The sequence below is a fragment of the Syngnathus floridae genome, chromosome 9 (genome assembly GCF_059516105.1).
Source record: "Syngnathus floridae isolate MCC-2025c chromosome 9, RoL_Sflo_1.0, whole genome shotgun sequence".
Taxonomy (NCBI): domain Eukaryota; kingdom Metazoa; phylum Chordata; class Actinopteri; order Syngnathiformes; family Syngnathidae; genus Syngnathus; species Syngnathus floridae.
In genome coordinates, this window is record NC_142421.1 from 13670049 (window position 1) to 13694318 (window position 24270).

Genomic DNA, 24270 nt, shown 5'->3' on the forward strand with positions numbered 1-24270 from the left:
CCACATCCGGAAAAAGCTAAAATCTCGTCTTGTGATCCAAGCACGGGCAAAGCTAGCGGGCAGGCCATTGCAGTTAGGCTTAGCTTAGCACGGGTGTGCTAATAGCCAGTAGACTGTTGCGGTTGGCCTTAGTGCGCTAACAGCCAGCAGGCCGTTGCGGTTAGCCTTAGCTTACCATCATAGGTACGCTAACACCCTACTGGCAGTTACAGTTAGCCTTAGCTTAGCATCAGTGCACTAACGGCCCCGCCCGGGCTGCGGTGGAAACACACGGGACCTTCCTTGGAATCTTTCCTTTTTCTGAATGTTTGTGTGGTGGCGTGAGGGCACAGAGCAGCTGGCCCGCGTTCCCAAACGCTCACACAGTTCTGGGATGGCGCAAACGAGGGGGAGGGGCCAAGGCTACTATTACGAGAGAAAAAAAAAGTGAAAACGCTTGCTGGTGGTCATCATGATTCATACGATTTAGATTTCTTTGCCTTCTTACCTTATTAATTGTTTAAATCTCTCACAACCACAGACAGCTCACACACTTCCTTCTGCCGTGCTGACATCACTCCATAAATTTCAAGGCATCACAGAAAAACGTTCAAAGGTTCGAAAACAAACTCCCTTTTTTTTCCCTTCTCAAAAGCTTCAAGCAGCTTTGAGTCCCAAAACACATCTCCTGCAAGCACGCACTCGCCAACAGCGGGCTAGTCACAGTCCAGATTGGAAGGTCGGCGTGTCGTCATGGCGATGCATCCCATGATTTCAGCCCGGCCACCAGCCAGATTCTTCTGCGTCCCTCCGCTCGGCCCGCGAGAGCAAGCGGCAGCCGCGCATTGTGGAACGTCACATCAAATCGCGCGTGTGCTTTCCTGTTGAGCCATGTCGGAGAAAACGAAACTGGGATCAGTCACGTTCCTCAACTCTGCAGGTGCATGCACCGCCACCTGTTGTGCCGTTTTGTCTGCGCCTGCCTGTCTGCGTGGGGGCAGCCACTTTCACAGACTGAAAACATTTTTGGGTTTGTTTACGCAATAAAGACCATCGCAGATGCAGCAATCTATCAATTCAACAACACTTTTTATCATCAATGACAGGTTAAGACAGTTGCAGTCGAACTCACAATTTCAGCCGACTGATAATTAGCCAATATTAGCCCTTTTCAGAATATTCATAATTGACCGGGGGCTTTCGATTATACACTAACATATATATTGCTCCTTTCCCACGAAAGAGTTCAAATGAAGAAGAATCAAATAAATTCTGTAAAAAGCACAAAAACAATCTGTTTTTGAACTCAAATGAATTCCAGTCATTTCAGTGGGAAAAGTGGGTTTGTCACGAATTGTCCACGGTGCTTTATTATGTCTATGTTACCATAGTTTCTGTTCGCGTCGCCCCTCCTGTGTTACCTCAATCAACGTAATCACAGTCACCTGCCTCGTTACCTGTCTTGTATACAAGTCCTGTCTGCCCCTCACTTCCCTCTCAGTTGATGTCTTCACGTTTGATGTCGTTCTTGTTTCTTGTTTCTTTTGGTTTCTGTCTTTGCCAGCTCTGTTTCGGTTAGCCAGTCTGTCGGTTGGTCCGTTAAGTTATGTCAGTTTGCCGGTTCTGTTAGTTTGTTCCCCTTATCCTCTCTTCCAACTACCTTTTCCCTCAATAAACCCTTGTCCAAGCTGCATTTGGTCGCCCTGCTCCATTTTGATCTGTGACAGAGCGATCCGACCACTTCAGCGACCAGCGCCTGGACCAACCTCCTCCATCAGCTCCCGCAGCGACGCCCGATCCACGTCCGTCGTCGGAGCTTGTTCCAGCGCCACGGGCTCCGCGGCCGTCGTCGGACTTCGCTCCAGCGACACCGGACCCGCGGCCGCAATCAGAGTCCCTCCCGGCGCCATTGGCTCTGCGGCCGCCATCAGACTTCGCTCCAGCGACGGCGGACCCGCAGCCGCCATCGGAGTTCCTCCCAGCGCCATCAGATTCGCGGGCGCCATCGGGCCCCACCCCAGCGTCGGCGGACCCGCAGCCGTCGCCAGACTTCGATCCAGCTGCGCAGAACCCGCAATCGTCCCTGGCCCCACTCTCACTGCTGCGGCGCGTGGTGGCTCTTGCCGCTGCGCACAGCTCTACCTTCCGAATGCCGCTGATCGCGGTCCGGACTTCCAAATGCCACCGATTGCGACTCTGACCTTCCGTATGCCACCAATTGCGGTTCAGACTCTCCGTTTGCCGCAGAGCACAGCTCTGCTTCCCGTGTGTGTTTGCCACCGATTGCGGTTCTGTCCCCGAGTTGCTGCCAATTGCGGTTCTGTCCCTGAGCTGCCGCCGATTGCCGTTCTGTCCCCGAGTTGCCGTCGATTGCGGTTCTGTCCCTGAGTTGCCGCTGATTGCGGTTCTGTCCTCGGATAGCCGCCGATTGCGGTTCTGTTTCCCCGAGTTGCCGCCGATTGCGGTTCTGTTTCCCCGAGTTGCCACCGATTGCGGTTCTGTTTCCCAGAGTTGCCGCCGATAGCGGTTCTGTTTCCCGGAGTTGCGGCCGATAGCGGGGTCATTTGGACTGGTACGCCCAGCACGCCATGTGGGGGTTTGGTTTTTTGGGATGTCAGGAACCGTCCCTTGTGGAGGTGTACTGTCACAACTCGTCCCCGGGTGCTTTATTATGTCTATGTTACTATAGTTTCTGTTCGTGTCGCCCCTCCCCTCCTGTGTGACCTCAATCACTGTAATCACAGTCACCTGCCTCTTGTTACCTGTCTTGTATATAAGTCCTGTCTACCCCTCACTTCCCTGTCGGATCGTTGTTGTCTTCACGTTTGATGTCGTTCTTGTTTCTTGTTTCTTTTGGTTCTTGTCTTTGCCAGTTCTGTTTCGTTTAGCCAGTCTGTCGGTCGGTCCATTAAGTTATGTCAGTTTGCCGGTTCTGTTAGTTTGTTCCCCTTATCCTCTCTTCCAACTACCTTTTCCCTTCAATAAACCCTGATCCAAGCTGCATTTAGTTGCCCTGCTCCATTCCGATCCGTGACAGGGTTTTCTGGAAACTAAAGGGCCGATACTTTTAGTGGATGGACAAACCCATGCTAGTTTATTAGCTTTTCACGAGAATTTGCCAACAAATTGCTAATATCCTTCTGGCACGAACCACTTTAAGCAGCTGATGCTAAATTGTCAGCTTAGTGTCAGTGGCCGCAAAATAAGGAGCAAAGACTACAAAAGAATAATAAATGTGGAAGTTCAAAAGGAGGGTTGCGCAGGACGGGGCTGACGGGTTTCGGATTGAGAACTTGTTCGTGTTGTGCTTGTTGTGAACTTCTGACTGTTGGGGGGGGGGGGGGGGGGGGGGAGCGGTGAGCACGGAGGCGGCGCTCCGCTTTCAGCTAATGGCTCCTTTCCTGTCTGACGCCACTCAACCACCACCCCCGAGACCCCCCAACCCCCCGAGACACACAAACACACAAGCGTGCACAGCCTGAGTGTTGTTAACATTAGTGTGACTGCTTTCCAGGAATCCTGAAAAATTCTGTTGCAAGCCCCGAAAGCAACTTGGTATGCACCATCTATCCGTGCGTGCGTGTTTGCTTTCTATGGGCGTGTCTATCTGGTGATGTCACAGACCGGTCCACTTCCTGTCGGCTGGACATTTTCCAGAAGGCTCTTCGGCGTTCTCACCCTTGTGCTGCTCCAGGGAGGATTCGTCATCCGGGGGAGGTGAATATTTACAGTTAAATGGGACAAAGTCTCATATTATGCATTTCTTCACTCTAATTATTTTTATTCAAATTTTGCAGTTTTGTGTAGATATATTTTTTCCTTTTATGTAATGAAATCTATTTAATAAATTAAACAAAAACAGTCCCCAGCGAAGTCCCGTGGAGTGCAGTAGCGCAAATAACATTACTGAAATTATGAATCAAGGATCTCTTCATCGTGGCTGACGCATGTTCCGCTGTTGGCCAGCCATCGTCTAAGTTTATGTTTAGAATTAGTTGTAATACAAAATTTTTGTGCATAGCTTCCATGTCTGCTCTGCTCCCAAACGCAGTTCTAAGCAGACTTCTGTGAAAAGTACGACGACGCACTTATTTGGAGACTTTTCCAACTCTGCGTTTCACTTTTGCAAGCTTCACGACTCCTTGTTGGTGGATGAGTTTATCTGTCACCAGCGTGGAGGGCATCCCATCACAGCTCTTTGCTGTCACTGCTGTGCACAGATTTTCATAAGATAGCAATGGTCGGGCTTGCTGCAACGCAAGCTAGCTTAGCTTCTAGGAGTAGCATTAGCAAGCAGCCGCGAAAAAAAAAAAAAACACTTCGGGAGTATAGGTGACAGCGACCACACCCTTTTTTTTCTCTCACCCAGACCAGCGCCGTTTAGTTTAACTTGTCCACAGTGGCATCCCGAGCGTGTGGAATAAGAGCCCTTTCAAAAAAGTTGAAGTTGAAGTCCCAATGATCATCGTCACACACACATCTGGGTGTGGTGAAATTTGTCCTCTGCATTTAACCCATCCCCATGTGATTTTGATCCATCCCCTGGGGGAGAGGGGAGCAGTGAGCAGCAGCGGTGCCGCGCTCGGGAATCATATGGTGATCTAACCCCCCAATTCCAACCCTTAATGCTGAGTGCCAAGCAGGGAGGCAATGGGTCCCATTTTTATAGTCTTTGGTATGACCCGGCCAGGGTTTGAACTCCCAACCTTCCAGTCTCAGGGCGGACACTCTACTACTGGGCCACTGAGCTGGTTCAAATCTGATATCACGATTTCGGCCTAAAAACGATAAATTGTTCATCCCGAGTACTGTACTGATTTAGAACTGTTTGGGCATTCTTATGGATTTGGGCAGACTCCACCCAACCCAACCCCACCCCACACCGCAGCACATAATCCTCATCTTAATCACATCAAGGAGACACCTCAACTTACTTCCAACGGGTCAGCAAATGTTTGCCAGTTGGCGTTTGGGGGTGGGGGCCCACAATGAGGAGAAATGAAAGAAACCAAATCAAACATAAGTGAGTTGCAAAGGAGCCACGTGAACGTCGCAAATGTGAAAAGTCACGTTCGAGAATGGCAGCTTCACAAGAAATAGAACTCAAGAAAGGGAGCGTCGAGGGCGGGGGGGGCGCGCAGCGGCTGCGGGTCCAGTCGGATCTGATTACGTAACAGCGTCTCTGGAGTCGATCTGCACCAAAAACCACGACAACAACCACGACGACTAAAGCAACAAGAGCAAGACGCTGCGGCTCATCATCACCATCAGCTCCAGGGCACACAAACACCTTCGCTTGCACACAAGGTCGCGCGTGCGCGCACGTACACGCACGCCCACGACCACGCCTGCACCACCACCATCTTCATCACCGCCACCATCATCAGCATCATCATCGCAGCGGATAAAAACAACAACATGCAGCACCTCCATCCCAATTGATGGGCGGCTGCGAGAAAAAAAAAGATGCTGCTGTGGCGCACTAAAGCGCGCCCGCACACAAGCACACGCACTCAAGTTGAAGAGCACCATGTGGGTGCGGAGGGTGAGGAGGCGGCCTCCGGACACCCATACGGCAAGAGGGCGTCTCTCGTCGGCCTCTTTGGGCACCAACGCGCCGCTAACTTCTGCAGTACTCGTCATTTGGGGGCGCGTGCACGTTCGACCCGCCACAAGCACGCGGACGTTCCCGAGGACAAAAATGAGCGAGCGGTTCGGTTGCGTTAGGTTTGGCTCGGGACTCACCTCGATGCCGACAAAAGCGCGGCTGTGTTTTCTGTGGTCGCGGTGCTGGCGAAGGGCGGCCGGGAGAGTGGTGCTGAAAACAATGCAGAAGCTCCTCTTCCTCCCCTCTTCTTCCTCCTCCTCTTCAGCTTGGAGGACCAGACTGCAGAGCGGGAGGCGCTCGATTTCTAACACACAGCAACGCCGTCGGGCGGCAACGGATTGTGAGCCCAAGCGCCAAAGTGCTATGTCCTGACGGGAACAGATAAAAAGATGGAATTCAAAGAAGCACGTCGACAAGTAGACTTATTCAGTCCCAACGCGTGAAAATTTTGATTAAGAATGACACCACAACGAGGGCTCGTGAGCAGGTTGTTTGTTTAATGACATTGACCGGCTCTCCCGCATGGGCGGTGTCTCCGGGGGCTGCTGCAGCCTCAGCCTACTACCCAATCTTGTGATCGCCATGACGTGATCAACAGTAAAGCGAGCTCACTTGACCACGCCTAATCAAAAATGGCTAAAATCCACAAGACTGACTCAACAGTTTAACACGATCGTTCATGTCAGACAAACCACCGAGAACTTGCTTGCGTTACTGCTTAACTTTGAATTCAAGAACGACCCTGGCATTCTTCACAGCTCCGAACAATGTCCACTCTATCCAAACGACTTTAGACTTCAGTCCAATATGTTGGGAAGCTCCGAGGTTGTTTTTATTCACCACCACTAACACAAATTGACTGAAAATGTTTGCTTGAACTTTCTGCAGCGACGCCACACATTCAATCCGATATCATTTTTTTTACGTAATCTCCACCAAGAGAATGACAAGGGAAGCCAGAGATGAGAGTTGAGGGCTTCTTAGCATGCAATGTTTCAACCCGCCCGGATAGCAACTACAAAAAGAAGCGCGCCTATCCCTTAAATTAGTGAGAGGCAGCAGGGACTGGCGGGGGCGGAAGCGGGGTCTGGAGAGATTGGATAATGGGTCAAAGTAGAAAACGTTTGCGTGCAAGTGTGCATACGCGCCCGCGCGTGTGGTTGTTACGACTACAACGCGTTATGATGCTGAAGACTGACTGTATTCTCTCCAAAGTTTGAAAACATACTGGACAGGGCGACGACACACCAGGTCACGTGATCATAACGTCACAGTTGCCGCGCTCACTTAAATAAACAAGTCATCTTATTGGCATTGCTGTTCAAGATTCAAGAGTTTTTTATTCGCCATGTTTGAGCGTGCCAAACAAGGAATTTGACTTCGGTAAATCACAGCCTCTGTTCAACATTTAGGTGACTAACAACAACACTCAGTACATGTGAAGAACGAAAGATATTCTCAAACATCCCCAGATCTTAAACTCCCAAGAGGGCAAGGAAAAACTCAAAACTCCAGCTATGGGAAATGAGAAACCTTGAGAAAAGTCCACAGATGGGAGGGTCCCTCTTCTAGGATGACCAGGCTGCAATGGATGCAGAGAGGATACATAGTACAAACAGTGTAAACAAAAAAGGTGTGGAAAGCAGGATGTTATTGCACAGTAAAAACTCTGAGACTCTAAGAGTGGTGTGAGTTCATCAGAGCGACAGCCTGGGGGAAGAAGCTGTCTCTGTGTCTGCTGGTTTTAGTGTACAGAGCTCTATAACGGCGTCCGGAGGGGAGTAGTTCAAACAGGCTGCAACCTGGGTGCGAAGGGTCTGTTGAGATGTTACTTGCACGTTTCCTGGTCCTGGTCAGGTACAAGTCTTGAATAGATGGGAGGTTGATTCCAATTATCTTTTCTGCAGTCCTTATTGTCCGTTGCAGTCTGTGCTTGTCTTGTTTGGAGGCCGATCCAAACCAGACAGTGATGGAGGTGCAGAGGACAGACTGGATGATGGCAGTGTAGAAGGTCTTCAGCAGCTCCCGCGGCAGGTTGAACTTCTTGAGCTGTCTCAGGAAGTACAGCCTCTGCTGGGCCTTCTTCCGGACAGAGTCTATGTGGCCGGTCCATTTCAGGTCCCGAGAGATTGTGATTCCCAGGAACTTGAAGGTGTCTGATGAGAGAATAGTATTACTGCGGATAGTGAGGGGTGAAAGTGGTGAAGGGCCTCGCCTGAAGTCCACTGTCATCTCCACGGTCTTGAGCGGGTTCAGGTCCAGGTGGTTTTGGCTGCACCAGTGGACCAGCCGCTCCACCTCCTGTCTGTACGCAGTCTCATCACCGTTCTGGATCAGTCCAATGAGAGTGGTGTCGTCTGCATACTTCAGGAGCTTCACAGAAGAGTCACTTGCGGAGAAATCGTTGGTGTAGAGGGAGAAGAGCAGTGGGGAGAGGACGCACCCCTGAGGGGCTCCAGTGTTGGTAGTCAGAGTGTCAGATGTGATGCTCCCCAGCCTCACACGCTGTCTCCTGTTGGTCAGGAAGCTGGTGATCCACTGACAGGTGGAGGCAGGCACCGCGAGCTGGATGAGCTTCTGTTGGAGGATGTCAGGAGCGATGGTGTTGAACGCCGAGCTGAAGTCCACAAACAGGATCCTGGCGTACTTTCCTGGGGTGTCCAGGTGTTGCAGGATGTAGTGCAGTCCCATGTTGACCGCATCATCCACCGACCTGTTTGCCCGGTAGGCAAACTGGAATGGTCCAGCAGGGGGCCCGTGACATCCTTCAGGTGGTTCAGCACTAACCTCTCGAAAGATTTCATGATCACAGATGTCAGTGCAACAGGTCTATAGTCATTTAGACCTGTGATGGCGGGCTTCTTGGCCACTGGAACGATGGTGGAGCTCTTGAAGCACGCGGGCACCTCACACAGCTCCAGGGAACGATTGAAGATCCGTGCAAAGGTGGGCGCCAGCTGCTCAGCGCAAACTTTCAAGCAGGAAGGTGACACGCCGTCTGGGCCCGGTGCCTTCCTGATCTTTTGTCTTCGGAACATCTGGCGCACTTCCTCCTCGCGAATCTGGAGTGCGGGCGCGGCCTCTGCAAGAGAGAGAGTCGGTGACCACGGTGATGGAGGTGTGGACAGAGCAGTTGTGGGGGTTGGTGAGTATGTGGATTGTGCTGCAGGAAGTCCCGTTGTGTGGGAGGACCGATCAAACCTGCAGTAGAACCTGTTTAGGTGGTTTGCGAGCCTTGGGCTCTCCACAGGACGGGGGGTTCGTTTCTTGAAGCCCGTGATGCTCTGCAGGCCTTTCCACACTGTTGAGGGATCAGGATTGGCAGAGAGGTGTCTCTCCACGCTCTCCCCGTAACACCTCCTGGCTTTCCTGACCTCTCGGTTCAGTGTGTTTCTGGTCTGCTTGAACAGGTCCCGGTCGCCGCTCCTGTAGGCCTCCTCCTTGACTTTGCGCAGCCTCCTAAGGTTCGGTGTAAACCAAGGTTTGTCGTTGTTGTACGTGCAGAAGGTCTTAGTCTGCACACACAGATCCTCACAAAAACTGATGTATGATGTGACAGTGTCAGTGAGTTCATGCAAGTCTGAATCTGCAGCTTCGAAAACTCTCCAATCGGTGCAGTCAAAGCAGGCTTGGAGGTTCTGCCTTGACTCCACTGTCCACTTCCTGACAGTCCTCACCACAGGCTTAGAAGTTTTTAGTTTCTGTCTGTAGGCAGGGATCAGATGAACTAGACAGTGGTCCGAGAGTCCTAAAGCTGCACGAGCCACAGAGTGGTATGCATCCTTAATTACGGTGTAGCAGTGGTCCAGTGTCTGTGCCCCTCTGGTGGGACACGTTATGTGCTGTCTGTATCTGGGGAGTTCGTGTGCGAGGTTCGCCCTGTTAAGATCACCCAGAACAATGATTAGTGAATTTGGTAGAAGTTTCTCCATGTCTGTCACCTGGTCAGCCAGCATCTGCGTGGCTTCACTCGCACGTGCGTGTGGTGGGATGTAAACAGCCGCCATGACGATCGAGGAGAACTCCCGTGGTGAATAGAACGGCCGGCAGTTTATGAAAAGTGTTTCTAGGAGAGGGCTGCAAAACTCTTTCAACACCATGACATCAGTACACCAACGTTCATTAATGTAGAAACGGAGACCACCTCCCTTTGATTTTCCGGAGAGCTCCGCGCTGCGATCTGCACGCGTTAGCCGAAACCCAGCTAACTCCATGGTGTGGTGGGGGGTTCGTTCGCTAAGCCACGTTTCAACAAAACACAGCGCGGCGGATCTGCTGAAGTCCGTGTTCCTTGAAGTGAGGAGCAGCAGTTCGTCCATCTTGTTCGCCAGGGAGCGGACATTCGCCAGATGAATTGACGGTAGGGCAGAACGGAACCCTCTCTGCCTCAGCTTTACGAGGGCTCCGGCTCGTTTTCCGCGTCGCCGCCGTCGCGCTAGCTTGTATAGCACCGCCGCTCCGGCTAAAATCTCCGACAAACAGTCTGAATCAGAGAAAACAGGAGAGAAAATACCAGAAGAAGACTGACCGATGTTTAACAGTGCTTCTCTAGTAAAAGTGATCCGGGATGGACAGCAGAAGACGCAGAAAACACACAAAATAAGACAAAGAAACAGAGAGCGACTCACCGTGGCAGCCATCCGCGGCGCCATCAGATGACGTCCTCGCGATGGATTATTCAATGGCTTGTTTTGGCTTGGGGATCGTGATGACCCCCCCCCCCCACACACACACACACGTGTTCAACTAAAACACAGTACAATAAAGCTGGAGAACATTTGAATCGTTTCAGCAATAGTATAGTGCAGGGGTCTGCAACCTTTATTAGCAAAAGAGCCATTTTGACCCCTCGTCTGCCCAAAAAATATTGCAGAGAGCCGCACAAAATAACAGAACTTGTAAACTTTTTAAAGTTCTCATCTTTTTTTTTATTTTAACTGTTATAACCGCTGAATACAACAAAAGGTAGCCCACTTTAAAATAAAACATTTAGCTGAGCTTTAAAAATAAACATAAAATTAGGACCGTCCTTAACAAGTCCATGTCAGGGTTCTCTCGTACTCTTCGGGTTTTTTGCTCAGCCAGCAATAAACTGAAGCACCTGAACATACAAAAAAAATCTACATCAGCTCGGAGTCAGATTTTTTTTTTCCAGGAAAAGTAATACCTTATTAAATTATATTTAATTCTTACCTGTTTAACGTGACTTCTGTGTCTGAACTTCGCTGCAGATCTTCTCTATGTCAGGGCTGTAGGATGTAACTTTGATCTTCATACAGGCCTGTAGGCTCTCATCTACGAGGCGGGAACGGTATTTGTTCTTTATGAAGTTCATGCCTGAGAACAATTGCTCGCATAAGTTTGTTGAGCCAAAGATGGACAAGACTCCAAATGCATACTTTTTTATGTTAATATACGTGTCAGGAATGGCACTCCATATTTCAAAAACAAGTTTGGTGGGGTGGGGGAGTTTCTCCATATCACTCCATTTGTGCTCTTTAACGAGTGTAGCCTTCTGACGGGCGACTTCTTCAATATCCACTGTCAGTGATTTGAACTTATTTACCCATAAATCTTTATCCGCGATGTCGGCCAGTTCAATTTCTAGATCAGGCTTACTTACTCCGGTGAATGCAACAGCAGGGATGGGTCGATGTCCAACGGTGTGACAGGGAAAGAGCATACAGGTAAGCCAGCATCGTTGGCGGTGAATGCAAATAAATAAGTCCACGCTGAATTAAACTCTCTATTTTCTTCCGAAACTTTCCTTTTTTGGGTTTTTATCATGGCTATTCAGGGTTTACAACTTCGCACACAGGTTCGCAAGGGTTCACACAATCTAAAAGCTGCCAGCAGGTAAAGGCGCGGGATGTTGACGTTGATGTGACGTAGCTTATATTTTGTTGACAAATTATGAATTAGAAATAGGTCTAGCTTTTTAAAAATTGGATCGTATCAACTCAAACTCCAAGATAACTGCGCAACAAAATAAACTAATAATATGTGAATACAAATGAATTAAGAAATACTCTTTATTTATGTTCATTTTTTGGTTTTTTTTTTTCATCAAGACCAAAGGGAGCCGCTATAAGGAGGCTGAAGAGACGCATGCGCAGGTTGCTGACCCCTGGTATAGTGGATACAAGAAATACGCAATAAAAAGAGCGAAGAAAATGAGGAAGTAAAGAGACAAAAAGAGAAATTTAATAAAAATGACAAAAATGTCATCGTTTTGGCAACTGATTTGACCCACATGCAGGAAAACCAACTCAGAAGTTCAGAATGAGTGATGAGTGTTCATTGCAGGAGATGCCGTGGAGGTGGAGCAGAAGGATCTGAGCCAGGAGCAAGAGCAGCAACGGCAGAGCGTGTGGGGTTCAGCCAGACGGGGTGGATCTTGGCGGTGAGCCGTGGAGGGAATCTGCGAGCGAAATACACAAGACTTGGTCAGAGGATTCGACGTGGCTGTGGCGGAGATCTTACTGCAGACCGGAGGATCAGGAGAACATGGCGTCGATGAGCAAGAGGATATCAAGGAGCTAGAGGCACAACCGTGGAGGATCACAACAGGTAGGACACTCGGGCGACGAGCTGCTGGCAGTACGCTCCTTAAAAGCCTTCCCCTGATGAGCCACACCTGTGGGTCCTCTGCCACTGCTCACGGCTGCCCCCTGTGGATAAAAGAAACCCCTCCCGGACCCTGACACCACCACTCCCTCAACGGCCGCTCCCCAGCAGCCCAGAAGAGGAAGACGGGAGCAAAGACCAGCCGTCCGAGATCAGGGAGGGATCGCAGATGTAGGAACGGGGCACCCAAGACCGGTCCTCGGGACCGTAGCCCTCCCAGTCAACAAGGTACTGCCACCCACGGCCCCACGACGGGAGTCCACAATCCGTCGGACCGGGTAGACCGGGTCCCCATCAAGATCAGGTAAACGCTTTCTTGGGAGATGTCAGGGCTGTGAGAGGACCGGCTGTCTGGGTGTAATTGCGAATGAAGCGGCGGTAGAAGTTGGCAAACCCAAGGAAGCGTTGGACTTGGTTTCGGGTCTCTGGAACAGGCCAGTCCAAGACGGCTTTGATCTTTTCGGGGTCTGGTTGAACCTGTCCACTCTGACCATTTGTGAAATTCGCACTTCTCAGATTTGACAAATAAGCGATTCTCCAGGAGACGCTGCAGCAAAAGGCAGACATGACGGCGATGTTCGGAGGGGTTCCGTGAATAGATGAGGATGTCATCAAGGTAGACAAAGACAAAGATGTGGAAGGGAAGTCCCGAAGGACATTGTTTACTAGTGTTTGGAAGACTGCGGGAGCGTTACAAAGTCCAAAGTTCATGGTGAGGTATTCAAAATGGCCAAGCGGGGTCTTGAAAGCGGTCTTCCACTCATCACCCTGGCGTATCCTGACCAGGTGATATGCGTTCCGGATATGAAGCTTGGTGAAGATGGTGGGCTCCTGGACGGGTTCCTTCTTGCCCACGAAGAAGAATCCTGCCCCCAGGGGTGAGGAGGGAGGGCGAATGATGCCAGCGGCCAGTGATTCGTTGATGTATGTTTCCATAGCGTGTCTTTCGGTGCGTGAGATGTTGTAGAGCCTGCTGGACGGTAGCGGGGCTCCGGGAAGAAGCTCTATGGCACAGTCGTAGGGGCGATGAGGTAGTAAGGATGAAGCCTTGCTTTTGTTGAAAACCTGTCTTAGGTCATGGTATTCTCCGGGAACATGTGAAAGATCGATCGAATCCGGTTCCTCGGGTGTCACTAGGGGCGGGCGAGACGGCACGGCAGACTGAAGACAAGAGGATAAGCACTTCGTGGACCAGGACTCGATATGGCACTCTGACCAGTTGATCTGATTAAAAGCCTTCCCCTGACGAGCCTGATCAGCCACACCTGTGGGTCCTCCGCCACTGCTCACGGCTGCCCCCTGTGGATAAAAGAAAACCCTCCCAGACCCTGACAAAAAACAAAAGTGACAAAATAAAAACAAGAGAAAAGCTCCCAAACACCTCCCAAAAAAGGAAAAGGACTCGAACAAAAACGGCAAAAATAAAAAGATAAAAAAAGAATGTTCATTACAACAAACAAGTGTGAGCATATTTCTTATGGAAACATTTCTTACTTTTTGGTGATGTTAAGAATGTTGTCAACATACAAGATGTGAAATCTTCCGTGTAGTAAGACTTGTCATGATGACATTTGGGAAAACTTGAGTGTGTAGTTGCTTGAATGTCAACTTGTTGCTCAGCAACCACTGTCAGCACCCACACACACTCAGGTAGGGCGTGCGTGTGTGTGTATGCGCGAGGGTGTGCGTGGGCAGCAAGCGGACATGGAGAAGGCCGCACGGAGGAGTTTTGGTGCCATACATTTGTGATAGAGGCAGGCTGGTTTCCATGGCGATGGTGCCGAGATACCAAAGTTGTTGCCGGGAGAGGAAGAACAAGAAAAAGAAGAGGTCAAAGCCGGTGGGTTTTTGGCGCGGGGGCGGGAGGCGCTCAGCGCTGCGCTGCTGAAAGAGGAGCCTCTTATTGGGTTGGGGGATATATTTGGAGGTGTTGATACCACATGCAGATCTCCGGATCTGAACAAGACTCGAGGACGTGCAAGCCTCTCTCTAACATTACATCACGTGAGTCGAACAATGGCAACATTTGCAGCGTACAGGCTGCAAGAAATGTAGAAAGGGGTAAGCAAAATTACAGCGAGGTAAAAGATCTTTTACCTCGCTGTAATTTTGCTCTTTTGAAACACCACAAACAAGAGACAAAATAGATCCCCTCCCCAAAATAAAAACTATTAAAGGAAAATTCACAAAATTATGAAAAAAGAAAATAACAGTTAAATAAAAGCAAAAAAAGAGAAATTAAATGAAATAAAAAGTAATGAGGGGGAAAAGGAAAAAAGGAACCCCCAAAAGCCTGATTTGTTGTCACGTCAATGTTTTGGAGGAAAACTGGCTTCGACTTGACAAAATTACATCCATCCATCCATTACGTAATTACAATTTGTCAATTTGGCTGCTCATTGCCTTAACCATGAGCAGACCTCTCAACTGCGGCACAAACAGAGGATCAAGACGATGTGACTGTGAGCATCCCCATTGTCGGTCTACATGTGTTGCTGTGCTGTTCGTGCTCAACCTGCCGCTGAAGCACCAACGGAGATGCTATGATAACGAAGGCACACTGCTGTTCATCATGCAGGCGCACACATCTCTTACATGCTCGGATGAAGCTTTCACAGAGGGTTGCCATGCCGATAAACCCCACGCCCCTTTCCCAACTAATAGGAAGCCTTCCCACAATGCGCACGCACACACACAGTGCTGCGTCAGGCTTTCTGTTGCCATGGCAGCGACTCTGCTGTGATTTTACAGACGGCGGTCGCAAGTCGCGCAAAGTGTTCCGCGAGGACGTGAGAAGCGGTGATGCCATTCCAGGTCACATGACACGCTCGCCGCGTACACTATACATCAAAGTCCTTGATAAAGCGACATTTTGCAATAGAATGACGTGGAAAGAATTCATTTGTGCACGGCCATCGCGCTGCTCACTCAGGTGTGCACGTCTTGGCCACTTAGGGGGCTTATTACACATCCATCCATCAATTTTCTATACTGCTTGTCCCCACAGGGGTCGCGGGCGTGCTGGAGCCTATCCCAGCAGTCATTGGGCAGTAGGCAGGGGACACACTGAACTGGCTGCCAGCCAATTGCAGGGCAAACAGAGACGAACAGCCATTCGCACGCACATCTAGGGACAATTTGGCGTGCTCAATCGGCCTAACAGGCATGTTTTTGGGATGTGGGAGGAAACCCGAGTGCCCGGAGAAAACCCACGCGGGCACAGGGAGAACATGCAAACTCCACACTAGGAGGGCCAGAGGTGGAATCGAACCCACACCCTCCTAACTGTGAGGCCGACGTGCTAACCAGTGCACCACAGAGCCACCGCCTATTACACAGACAAAAAAAAAGTTGCACACGCGCACTTACGTACACACATAGACATATACACATACACACACACACGTACACACGTACACACACACACACACACACACACACACACACAAGCACACACACACACAAGCACACTCATGTGCAGGAATCAAACTCACGGTGTCGGCACACAAGACAGGCAAGTGTACCCCTACACTACAGGTGTCAAACTCAAGGCCCGGCGGCCAGATACGGCCCACCACATCGTTTTATGTGGCCCGCGAAGACAAATTGTGCATCAAATTCGTGTGTCATTACTAGAATTGCAAATTGTCTTCACTTTTAATAATATCTTTTTTTTTTTAAATATTTGACCAGTTTTTACTCGTTTGATTTGAAAACGAGTTATTTGCCAGTTTGTTTTATAGCTTTTACTGTATATATTTATTTTGGTTGACAGTCATAATGGCCCTCCGAAAGAAGCTATGACTATAATGCGGCCTGCCAAAAAAAGGAGTTTGACACCACTGCCCTACACCTTCAGCGACTCCCTACACATAGACATACCGTATTAATATAAGACAATATTTTTTGCATTCAGTTTCAGTTTCAGTTTATTTAAAGGAAAGGTCGACATGTTACATCAAAGTTTCATGGACTGGCCTGACTCAGTTCAAGAACTGTTTTACAGCAGGTTCCTATAACATTACATACATAAAAATACGATATATACATTATTGTTAATGGGTGCAAGTTTGGTTTGTTATCAAAAAATATGTGTATAGCCGTTTAAATTGCGTAATAGAGGTGGCTGATCTGATTTGAAGGGGTATCTCATTCCAGATCAAAATAGATGTGCATATAAAAGAGTTTAGACCAAAATTGTTTTTGTATGCTGGGGTTCAGATGAGGTCCTGTGTAACTGAGCGGGTGATGCGGGCCTGTCTTTCATTACGGCCTGGGATGAGTGAATTAACTATAGGTGGGAGAGAATTTGTGTGTAGTTGATAGAAGAGTTTTATTGCCATGAGAATTGTGTAATTCTGGAAGGTTAGTGCATTGGAGTGTGCAAGTGACGTGCAGTGATGGGTCCAGATTGATAGTCTGCCATGTACCGTAATTTTCGGACTAGAAGTCGCTCCGGAATATAGGTCGCGTGAGTCATAAAATGTACAATAACGTGAAAAAAAACCCATATATAAGTCGCTCCGGAGTACAAGTCGCATTTTGAGGGAAATTTATTCGACAAAATCCAACACCAAGAACAGACATGAACGAGCAACAACAGGCTAAACGATAGGTATGCTAACGTGACATAAACACAAACGAAGAGCTGAGACCGGGCCTGATGTAACATTCAGTTATTCAAATAACTATTACATAAAAAACACGTTTTTATCTGTGTCACTCCATTTCATTAAATCCATCGATTGTCCTTTATGGAAACGATGCCGCGTATGCGCCGCGCCGCTGACGTCTAAATATTCTAAATATTCCACAGACCCATATATCGATATATAAAGTATATATCAAATAACTATCATATAAACAATATTATCAAACCATCTGTGTCACTCAAAATCATTAAAGCCATCGATCAAATTCCTCGTCCTTTGTCAACAACGCCGCGCGTGCGCCCTGACATCAGCCTCGTCGTTATTCCACAGATCTAGTATATAACTGTATTATAGCGTTAAAGTACAAGGAAAGATGTGGGTTTGGTAAACGGCTCTTTATTTAACAAAACAAGAGTTCAACGAGCCAACAACTACTGAATTGTAACAATAAAACCATATACAAGTTGCTATACGAAATAAAATATATAAAATAACTATAACATAAATAGTTCACCCCAACACGGCCCCAAGCACCGGCGTTGAGTTCCAGGCGTGTGGCAGCGTGGACTTCCATCCCCGGAGGTGGCACTTCCAGCCACGGAGGTGGAAGAGAGCTCCATAGCATAGGACCGAGCGTGCGTAAAAGCCATGTCCGAGCCCCATCCACCGTCTCCGGACAGCCACCCGGTCGAGCACAGGCCCTCGACTTCCATCCACGGAGGTGAAAGAGAGCTCCGTAGAGTAGGACCGGGCGTGCGTAAAAGCCATGTCTGAGCCCCATCCACTGTCCCCGGACAGCCACCCGGCCAAGCGCCGGTCCCCGACTTCCATCCACGGAGTTGAAAGAGAGCTCCGTAGAGTAGGACCGGGCGTGCGTAAAAGCCATAATAGTTTTTCAAACCTTCTGTGTCACTCCAAATCATTAAATCCTTCAAACTCTTCGTCCTCCGTGTCACTTACCAACAAAGCCGCTAATGATGCCGGTAGTACGTGGGGCTCTTTGTCATCCCGTGATCGAATCTTTGTCCTTTATGTAAACAACCGCCGCGGCGCGCCGCGCCGCTGATGTCACTTGAAATTCAAATTACAGTAATTCCTTGCTACATCGCGGTTTGTTTATCGCGGTTTCACTTTTTTTTGGGGGGGGTGGGAAAAATTCACATATAAGTCGCTCGTCAGTATAAATCGCCCCCCCCCCCACCCAAAATATGAAAAAAAAACGAGATTTATAGTCCGAAAATTACGGTAATATGATTTGAGTTTGTTTGCATATGTTGGGCATGTCTTTGATGTACATAATGAATAATAATGGGCCCAGTATGCTGCCCTGGGGAACACCAGTGGGAGATGGTAATGGAGTAGATGTGGCCTGACCAATATTAACAACCTGGATTCTATCCGAGAGGTATGAAGAGAGCATAGTTAGAACTGAGGGGGAGAGATGAAAGCAAGCTAGTTTGTTATGGAGTATTTGGTGATTAACTGTGTCAAAGGCTTTACGGAAATCTACAAAGACTGCTCCTGTGAAGTGGCCTTTATTAAGAGAAGTGCGTATATATTCTGTGAGTTGTAGCTGTGCAGATAGTGTTAAACGAGCTGATCGGAAGCCAAATTGTGAGTTGTTGAGAACGTTGTTTGTTTCAAGATGTTCTATAGTTGTTTTGAAAGGAATTTGACATTGAAATTGTCACGGTCGGGTGGAGCATGGAGTAGGACGACCAGGTGCAGCTTGGACCAGGGTTTATTGGTGAACTCAAAAAAGGCAAGCTGACACGACGTAACCACAATAACATGAATGACTGACCGGGACGACATCAGGACATGACGACAGCAAGACCGGACGACAACAGGAACCAAAAAGACCTCATGACAGGAACACACAACGTAATCCCAACACCGAACAACCACAACCAATGATCCGACAGGGAGTGAGGGGCAGACAGGATTTATATACACGACAGGTAACGAGAGGCAGGTGGGAATAATCACACTGATCATGGGCACACAGGAGGGGAGGGGCGAGCACACAGATAGAACCCAAGACAACAGACACATAGTGGAGCAGTTGGGGACGAGACGTGACAGAACCCCCCCCCCACAAGGGACGGCTCCCGACGTCTCCAAAAAAAACCCAAACAACTTGGAGAACCGAACCGCGCTCGGGCAGCGACCTTGGGGAACCGAACCGCGCTCGGGCGGCGACTTGGGGAACCGAACCGCGCTCGAGCGGTGACTTGGGGAACAGAACCGCGCTCGGGCGGCCACTTAGGGAACAGAACCGCGCTCGGGCGGCCACTTGGGGAACCGAACCGCGCTCGGGCGGCCACTTGGGAAACAGACCCGCACTCGGGCGGACACTAGGGGACAGAACCGCACTCTGGCGGCGACTTAGGGAACCGAACCGCACTCGAGTGATGATTTGGGGAACAGAACTTCACTCGGCGGCGTTCAGGGGCCCAGGGCCACACTCGCGGCACACACTGGGGACCTGAACCGCAATCGGCAGCACTTGGGGAACATGAACCGCACTCGGGCGGCAACCCTAACCTGAACCGCACTCGGGCGGCAACCCTAACCTGAACCGCACTCGGGCGGCAACCCTAACCTGAACCGCACTCGGGCGGCAACCCTAACCTGAACCGCATTATACTACACTGGTGCAGCCAAAACCACCTGGACCTGAACCTGCTCAAGACCGTGGAGATGACAGTGGACTTCAGGCGAGGCCCTTCACCACTTTCACCCCTCACTATCCGCAGTAATACCATTCTCTCATCAGACACCTTCAAGTTCCTGGGAACCACAATCTCTCGGGACCTGAAATGGACCGGCCACATAGACTCTGTCCGGAAGAAGGCCCAGCAGAGGCTGTACTTCCTGAGACAGCTCAAGAAGTTCAACCTGCCGTGGGAGCTGCTGAAGACCTTCTACACTGCCATCATCCAGTCTGTCTTCTGCACCTCCATCACTGTCTGGTTTGGATCGGCCTCCAAACAAGACAAGCACAGACTGCAACGGACAATAAGGACTGCAGAAAAGATAATTGGAATCAACCTCCCATCTATCCAAGACTTGTACCTGTCCAGGACCAGGAAACGTGCAAGTAACATCTCAACAGACCCTTCGCACCCAGGTTGCAGCCTGTTTGAACTACTCCCCTCCGGACGCCGTTATAGAGCTCTGTACACTAAAACCAGCAGACACAGAGACAGCTTCTTCCCCCAGGCTGTCGCTCTGATGAACTCACACCACTCTTAGAGTCTCAGAGTCATTACTGTGCAATAACATCCCGCTTTCCACACCTTTTTTGTCTACACTGTTTGTACTATGTGTCCTCTCTGCATCCATTGCAGCCTGGTCATCCTAGAAGAGGGACCCTCCCATCTGTGGTCTCTTCTCAAGGTTTCTCATTTCCCCTAGCTGGAGTTTTGAGTTTTTCCTTGCCCTCTTGGGAGTTTAAGATCAGTTTAAGATCAGGGGATGTTTGAGAATATCTTTCGTTCTTCACATGTCCTGAGTGTTGTTGTTAGTCACCTAAATGTTGAACAGAGGCTGATTTACCGAAGTCAAATTCCTTGTTTGGCACGCTCAAACATGGTGAATAAAAATTTCTTGAATCTTGAATGTGATAGACAGTTTTTGCATGATTTGAATGAGGCAAAATAACATGCTTTTTCTCTCGCATATATTGTTATTGTCACAGATTGGATGGAGCAGAGTGACCAAGTGCAACTTGGACCAGGGTTTATTGAAGCAAACTCAAAAGGCAAACTGACATGACTTATCAACCAATAACTTGACTGACCAGGATGTGAAACAAGAAGACAGCAGGACATGACAACAGTACAACAACAATGATCCGACGGCGAGCGAGGGGCAGACAGTACTTAAATACAAAACACAAAACACGAGGCAGGTGACCGCGATTACATTGATTGAGGTGACACAAGAGGGGAGGGGCGACGCGAACAAAAACTATGGCAACCTAGACACATAGCAAAACTGGGGACGAGACATGACAGTTATAATCATTTGTTTCAGATGTAATTATTTTCTGTATAAAAATTAAATTTGGTTTTCAAAAAGTATTTTTTCAAACTTGAGTCAAAAATTATTTTTTTATACTTGAGTCTTGAAAAAGAGGGGGTCGTCTTACACTCAGGGTCTTCTTATATTCGGGCCAATACGGTATATCAAATAGATTTGACCGTGAAACTGAACTGCCATTGTTTTCGAGTCATTTTGTCTTCAAATTTAAGTTGTGTCAAGGTTTCGATGTACTGCAGTAGGTTAGCCAGTCTGTCCTTAAGGGGGTGGCGTGTCATCAGGAAGCGACGAACGCCACAGACCCTTCGTTGACCCCTTAAACCAACAATTGTTCAGCTCAATCGTTGCAAGCTCATCTGCACTCACATTGCGGATCTGCTTACCTTTCAACCTTTATCCTGGCTGCCAAGTCAGTTGAGCTGGTGACGGGGTTCTGTAAATGATCGTGACATCATAGTAGGAAAAAAGGCCATTTGCTGAGACGTTTTCAGAAAAAAGCAGAGAAGCAAAGAGCCACAAGCCGGTTATTTTAATGGTTGTCAAGAAGCGTGGAGGTCCAGTCCAAACGCGGGAAAGACAAACTCGCGTGATGGAGAAGACAAATGGAGAAACGTAGGTAAACGGGAAGTCAAGCAGTCCATGGCGACCCGTCGGCGGGGTGGCGATTGCCCATTAGTAGCGAGTGCTGAAGCCGTTCATCTCCAAGGCCGACAGCGTGCGCTCATTATTGAACGACGTCCTCGTGATGTGACTGCTTGGGCTGCCCTTCTTGCTCAGCCACTCCTTCCTGAACAAACTCGTACACACACATACACACACACACACACACACACACACACACACACACACACACACACACACACACACACACACACACACACACACACACACACACACAGACACACACACACACACACACACGACTCAAATGCGACATGAACATCAACATAAACATGCACATTACAACATGCGCAAAATTACAATCCCAAACACACAGGCAGGTGCACATACACACACAAGACATTAGCACCATGTGGACAACAAAGAATGTTAAATAAATAATAATAATAATAATAATAAATAATGAATAATCTTTTTCCATGGTAGGAGGTGCCATTTTGTGATGCGTGTGGACATGCACGCTGTGTATGTGATTACAGGAGATTGCAGAGGATCAGGGTCACATCTGAATAACGGCGTAGCTTCTAGTGCTTTCAGGCCGGCTAATGGTGGTGGCGCCGGCCTACTTTCTCTTGACCTGCAAGACTGCCCACGCATGCATGCACATGCGCACACACGCACATGCGCACGCACGCATACACACACACACACACACACACGCGCACAGCTGGCATTAATGCTTTCATCTCATGTGGTTTAGCTCGTCGACGTCTGCAACACCAAAAGCAGGAATCCAAACAGCAGTGTAGTACTCATCACCATTTTATTCAAATTGATGTATGATAACACTGGAAAGTTTAACTTTGAACTTATCCAGGGGGAAAAATGTAGAAGGGGGAAAAAAAAGTTTTCTTTCCAGCAAGACCACCCCCCTTTCCCCCGCTGTCTCCTGGGCCTGGCAGGAAGTGAGGTCGTCAAAAAGGCTTTTAGACTTGGACAAAAGTCTAAAACACACACACACACCGAAGGAAAGCCAGACCGCACAGGACAGACGGCAAGACTTCTTCAACCCTATTTGGAGCGCGATGTGCAGTTGCCGGTATTGATGTGTGGTATCGGAGCATTTTTATAGTGTGAGTACTGACTTGCAGCTTTCTTCTGCATCTCCTCCCTGTTGTCCTTTGACATTGTGTCCGCTAGTGTTCAGACTGAGAGACCACATGAGTGAATGCTTCCTACGTGGTTAAATATCTCGAAGAAACTCACAGCGGTATTCATTCAAAGAAATTAGGAAACCACGGATGAGCACACCACTGAGAAACATGCAGAAAGGCAGCTGGATGGGCAAGGTCGATAGACTCTGATAAACTGATGAGTGTATCTGCTTTCTGTGCATTTTGCCTTTGCCAACACGCGAGTGGACACCTTGGTGGTGGTGAGGTGCGCCACCTGGCGGCGTATGCGTGGCGTATCGCTCACATGTGCTCGACGGCGTCGGCGGGGCCCTGCAGCTGTCCGACCACAGTCCCGCCACGAGTGTTCTTCACCCAGCCCACCACGCCCGCTTGCACCGCCTCCTTCTCTGTGTACTGTCAATCGAGCAATGACGTCACGTATGCACGCTGGCTTCTTATCATGTGCAAAGTTGCGCAAGAAGAGCACCAGATGGACTCAACTCACCATTCTGAAGCAAACGCCTGCAATCAAAAAGCAGCAGCACGTCAAAATCTCTGCTGAGCGACAAGTCGCTAAACACATAATGCTAAATTAAGAAGATCGTGTCGCGAGCGAGCGAGCGGCGCGCGCACACACACACACACACACACACACACACACACACACGCACGCACGCACGCACGCACGCACGCACGCACGCACGCACGCACGCACGCGCGCACGCACACGCACGCGCACGCACGCACGCACACACACACACACACACACACACACACACACACACACACACACACACACACACACACACACACACACACACACTGAAGGAAAGCTAGACCGCACAGACAGACTGAGACTTGCGACTAAACGTGGTCGAACCTTGCACATGTCCAAAGACTTCAAAGTCGACAGAGAGCAGCTGACTTCCTGTTGACATCTGGACAGCAAAGAGCAAACAGACGAACAAGAAGAAGAGCAAGTCGCGGTCGTGCTTTGTGCGCGCGTGGCTTGTGACAGTGCTGGTGGTCTTTGTAGTCCTTTGGAACTACAAACATGTCTCTAACACGCAACTGTTTCTTGAAACAATGACATAGACCAGATGATATCTGATATTTTAATGAATAAATCCTTCATGTACGCTGTGAATGGTTTTCCACGTTTTATTATCTCCCGGGCTGCAACAAAACTTGCAGTAGTAGTAGAGTTTGGAGATGCAATCCACTTCTTGAGACTGTTTTTTCGGTCCTCAAATTTCTCCACCAGCACTGCAATTGCACCTTTCCTCTCAGTTGCAACTGGATGATCGGCAACAAATTTAGCATGCTTTAGCTGAAAATGTCGCTCCAAATTCCTCTTCTTGTTATTTGACAACGTCTCATTGCAAATCCAACATGCAGGCAATGCTTCAGCATTGGCAATGAAAGCAAAGAGTTCAGTCCATTCTTTCTTAAAGCCTCTGCTCTCATCAGCAATCTTTCTCTTTTTGAAAACTGGAGCCGCGGGTTGCCGACCCCTGACTCTGATGCCGCGGATATGGAACTCGGCAACATATCTACAAAC

At 49.0% G+C, this 24270-nt stretch overlaps 2 protein-coding genes across 3 annotated transcripts in view; both read right to left on the reverse strand.

The window, feature by feature from the left end:
• The window catches only part of sptbn1 (spectrin, beta, non-erythrocytic 1), a 53605-nt gene extending 47593 nt beyond the window's left edge, over positions 1-6012 (reverse strand). Inside the window, exon 1 of one of the 2 annotated variants that reach the window (XM_088385695.1) lies at positions 5725-6012. The gene's annotated coding sequence lies outside the window, so the exon portion shown is untranslated. The remainder of the gene's footprint in view (positions 1-5724) is intronic. The other variant, XM_088385697.1, reaches the window with a different exon arrangement.
• A 4479-nt stretch (positions 6013-10491) lies between these two features.
• On the reverse strand, positions 10492-23736 carry acyp2 (acylphosphatase 2, muscle type). The gene is made up of 7 exons (XM_088384964.1): positions 23590-23736; positions 23215-23231; positions 23014-23123; positions 21297-21700; positions 11211-12008; positions 10781-10924; positions 10492-10688 (listed from the first exon to the last, which is right to left on the reverse strand). The coding sequence occupies exons 1-4, from the start codon at positions 23645-23647 to the stop codon at positions 21586-21588; spliced, it is 300 nt and encodes a 99-aa protein (XP_088241090.1). The 5' UTR covers positions 23648-23736; the 3' UTR covers positions 10492-10688; positions 10781-10924; positions 11211-12008; positions 21297-21585.
• Between the last annotated feature and the right edge of the window lie 534 nt (positions 23737-24270).

Excerpts from the sequence above, each read along its gene's own strand:
- acyp2 (XM_088384964.1), bottom strand. The coding sequence starts at position 23,647 with ATGTCAACAGGAAGTCAGCTGCTCTCTGTCGACTTTGAAGTCTTTGGA. Across the intron at positions 21,701-23,013 it reads GCCGACGCCGTCGAGCACAT|GAAGGAGTGGCTGAGCAAGA; the intron begins GTGAGCGATACG and ends GAGTTTGTTCAG.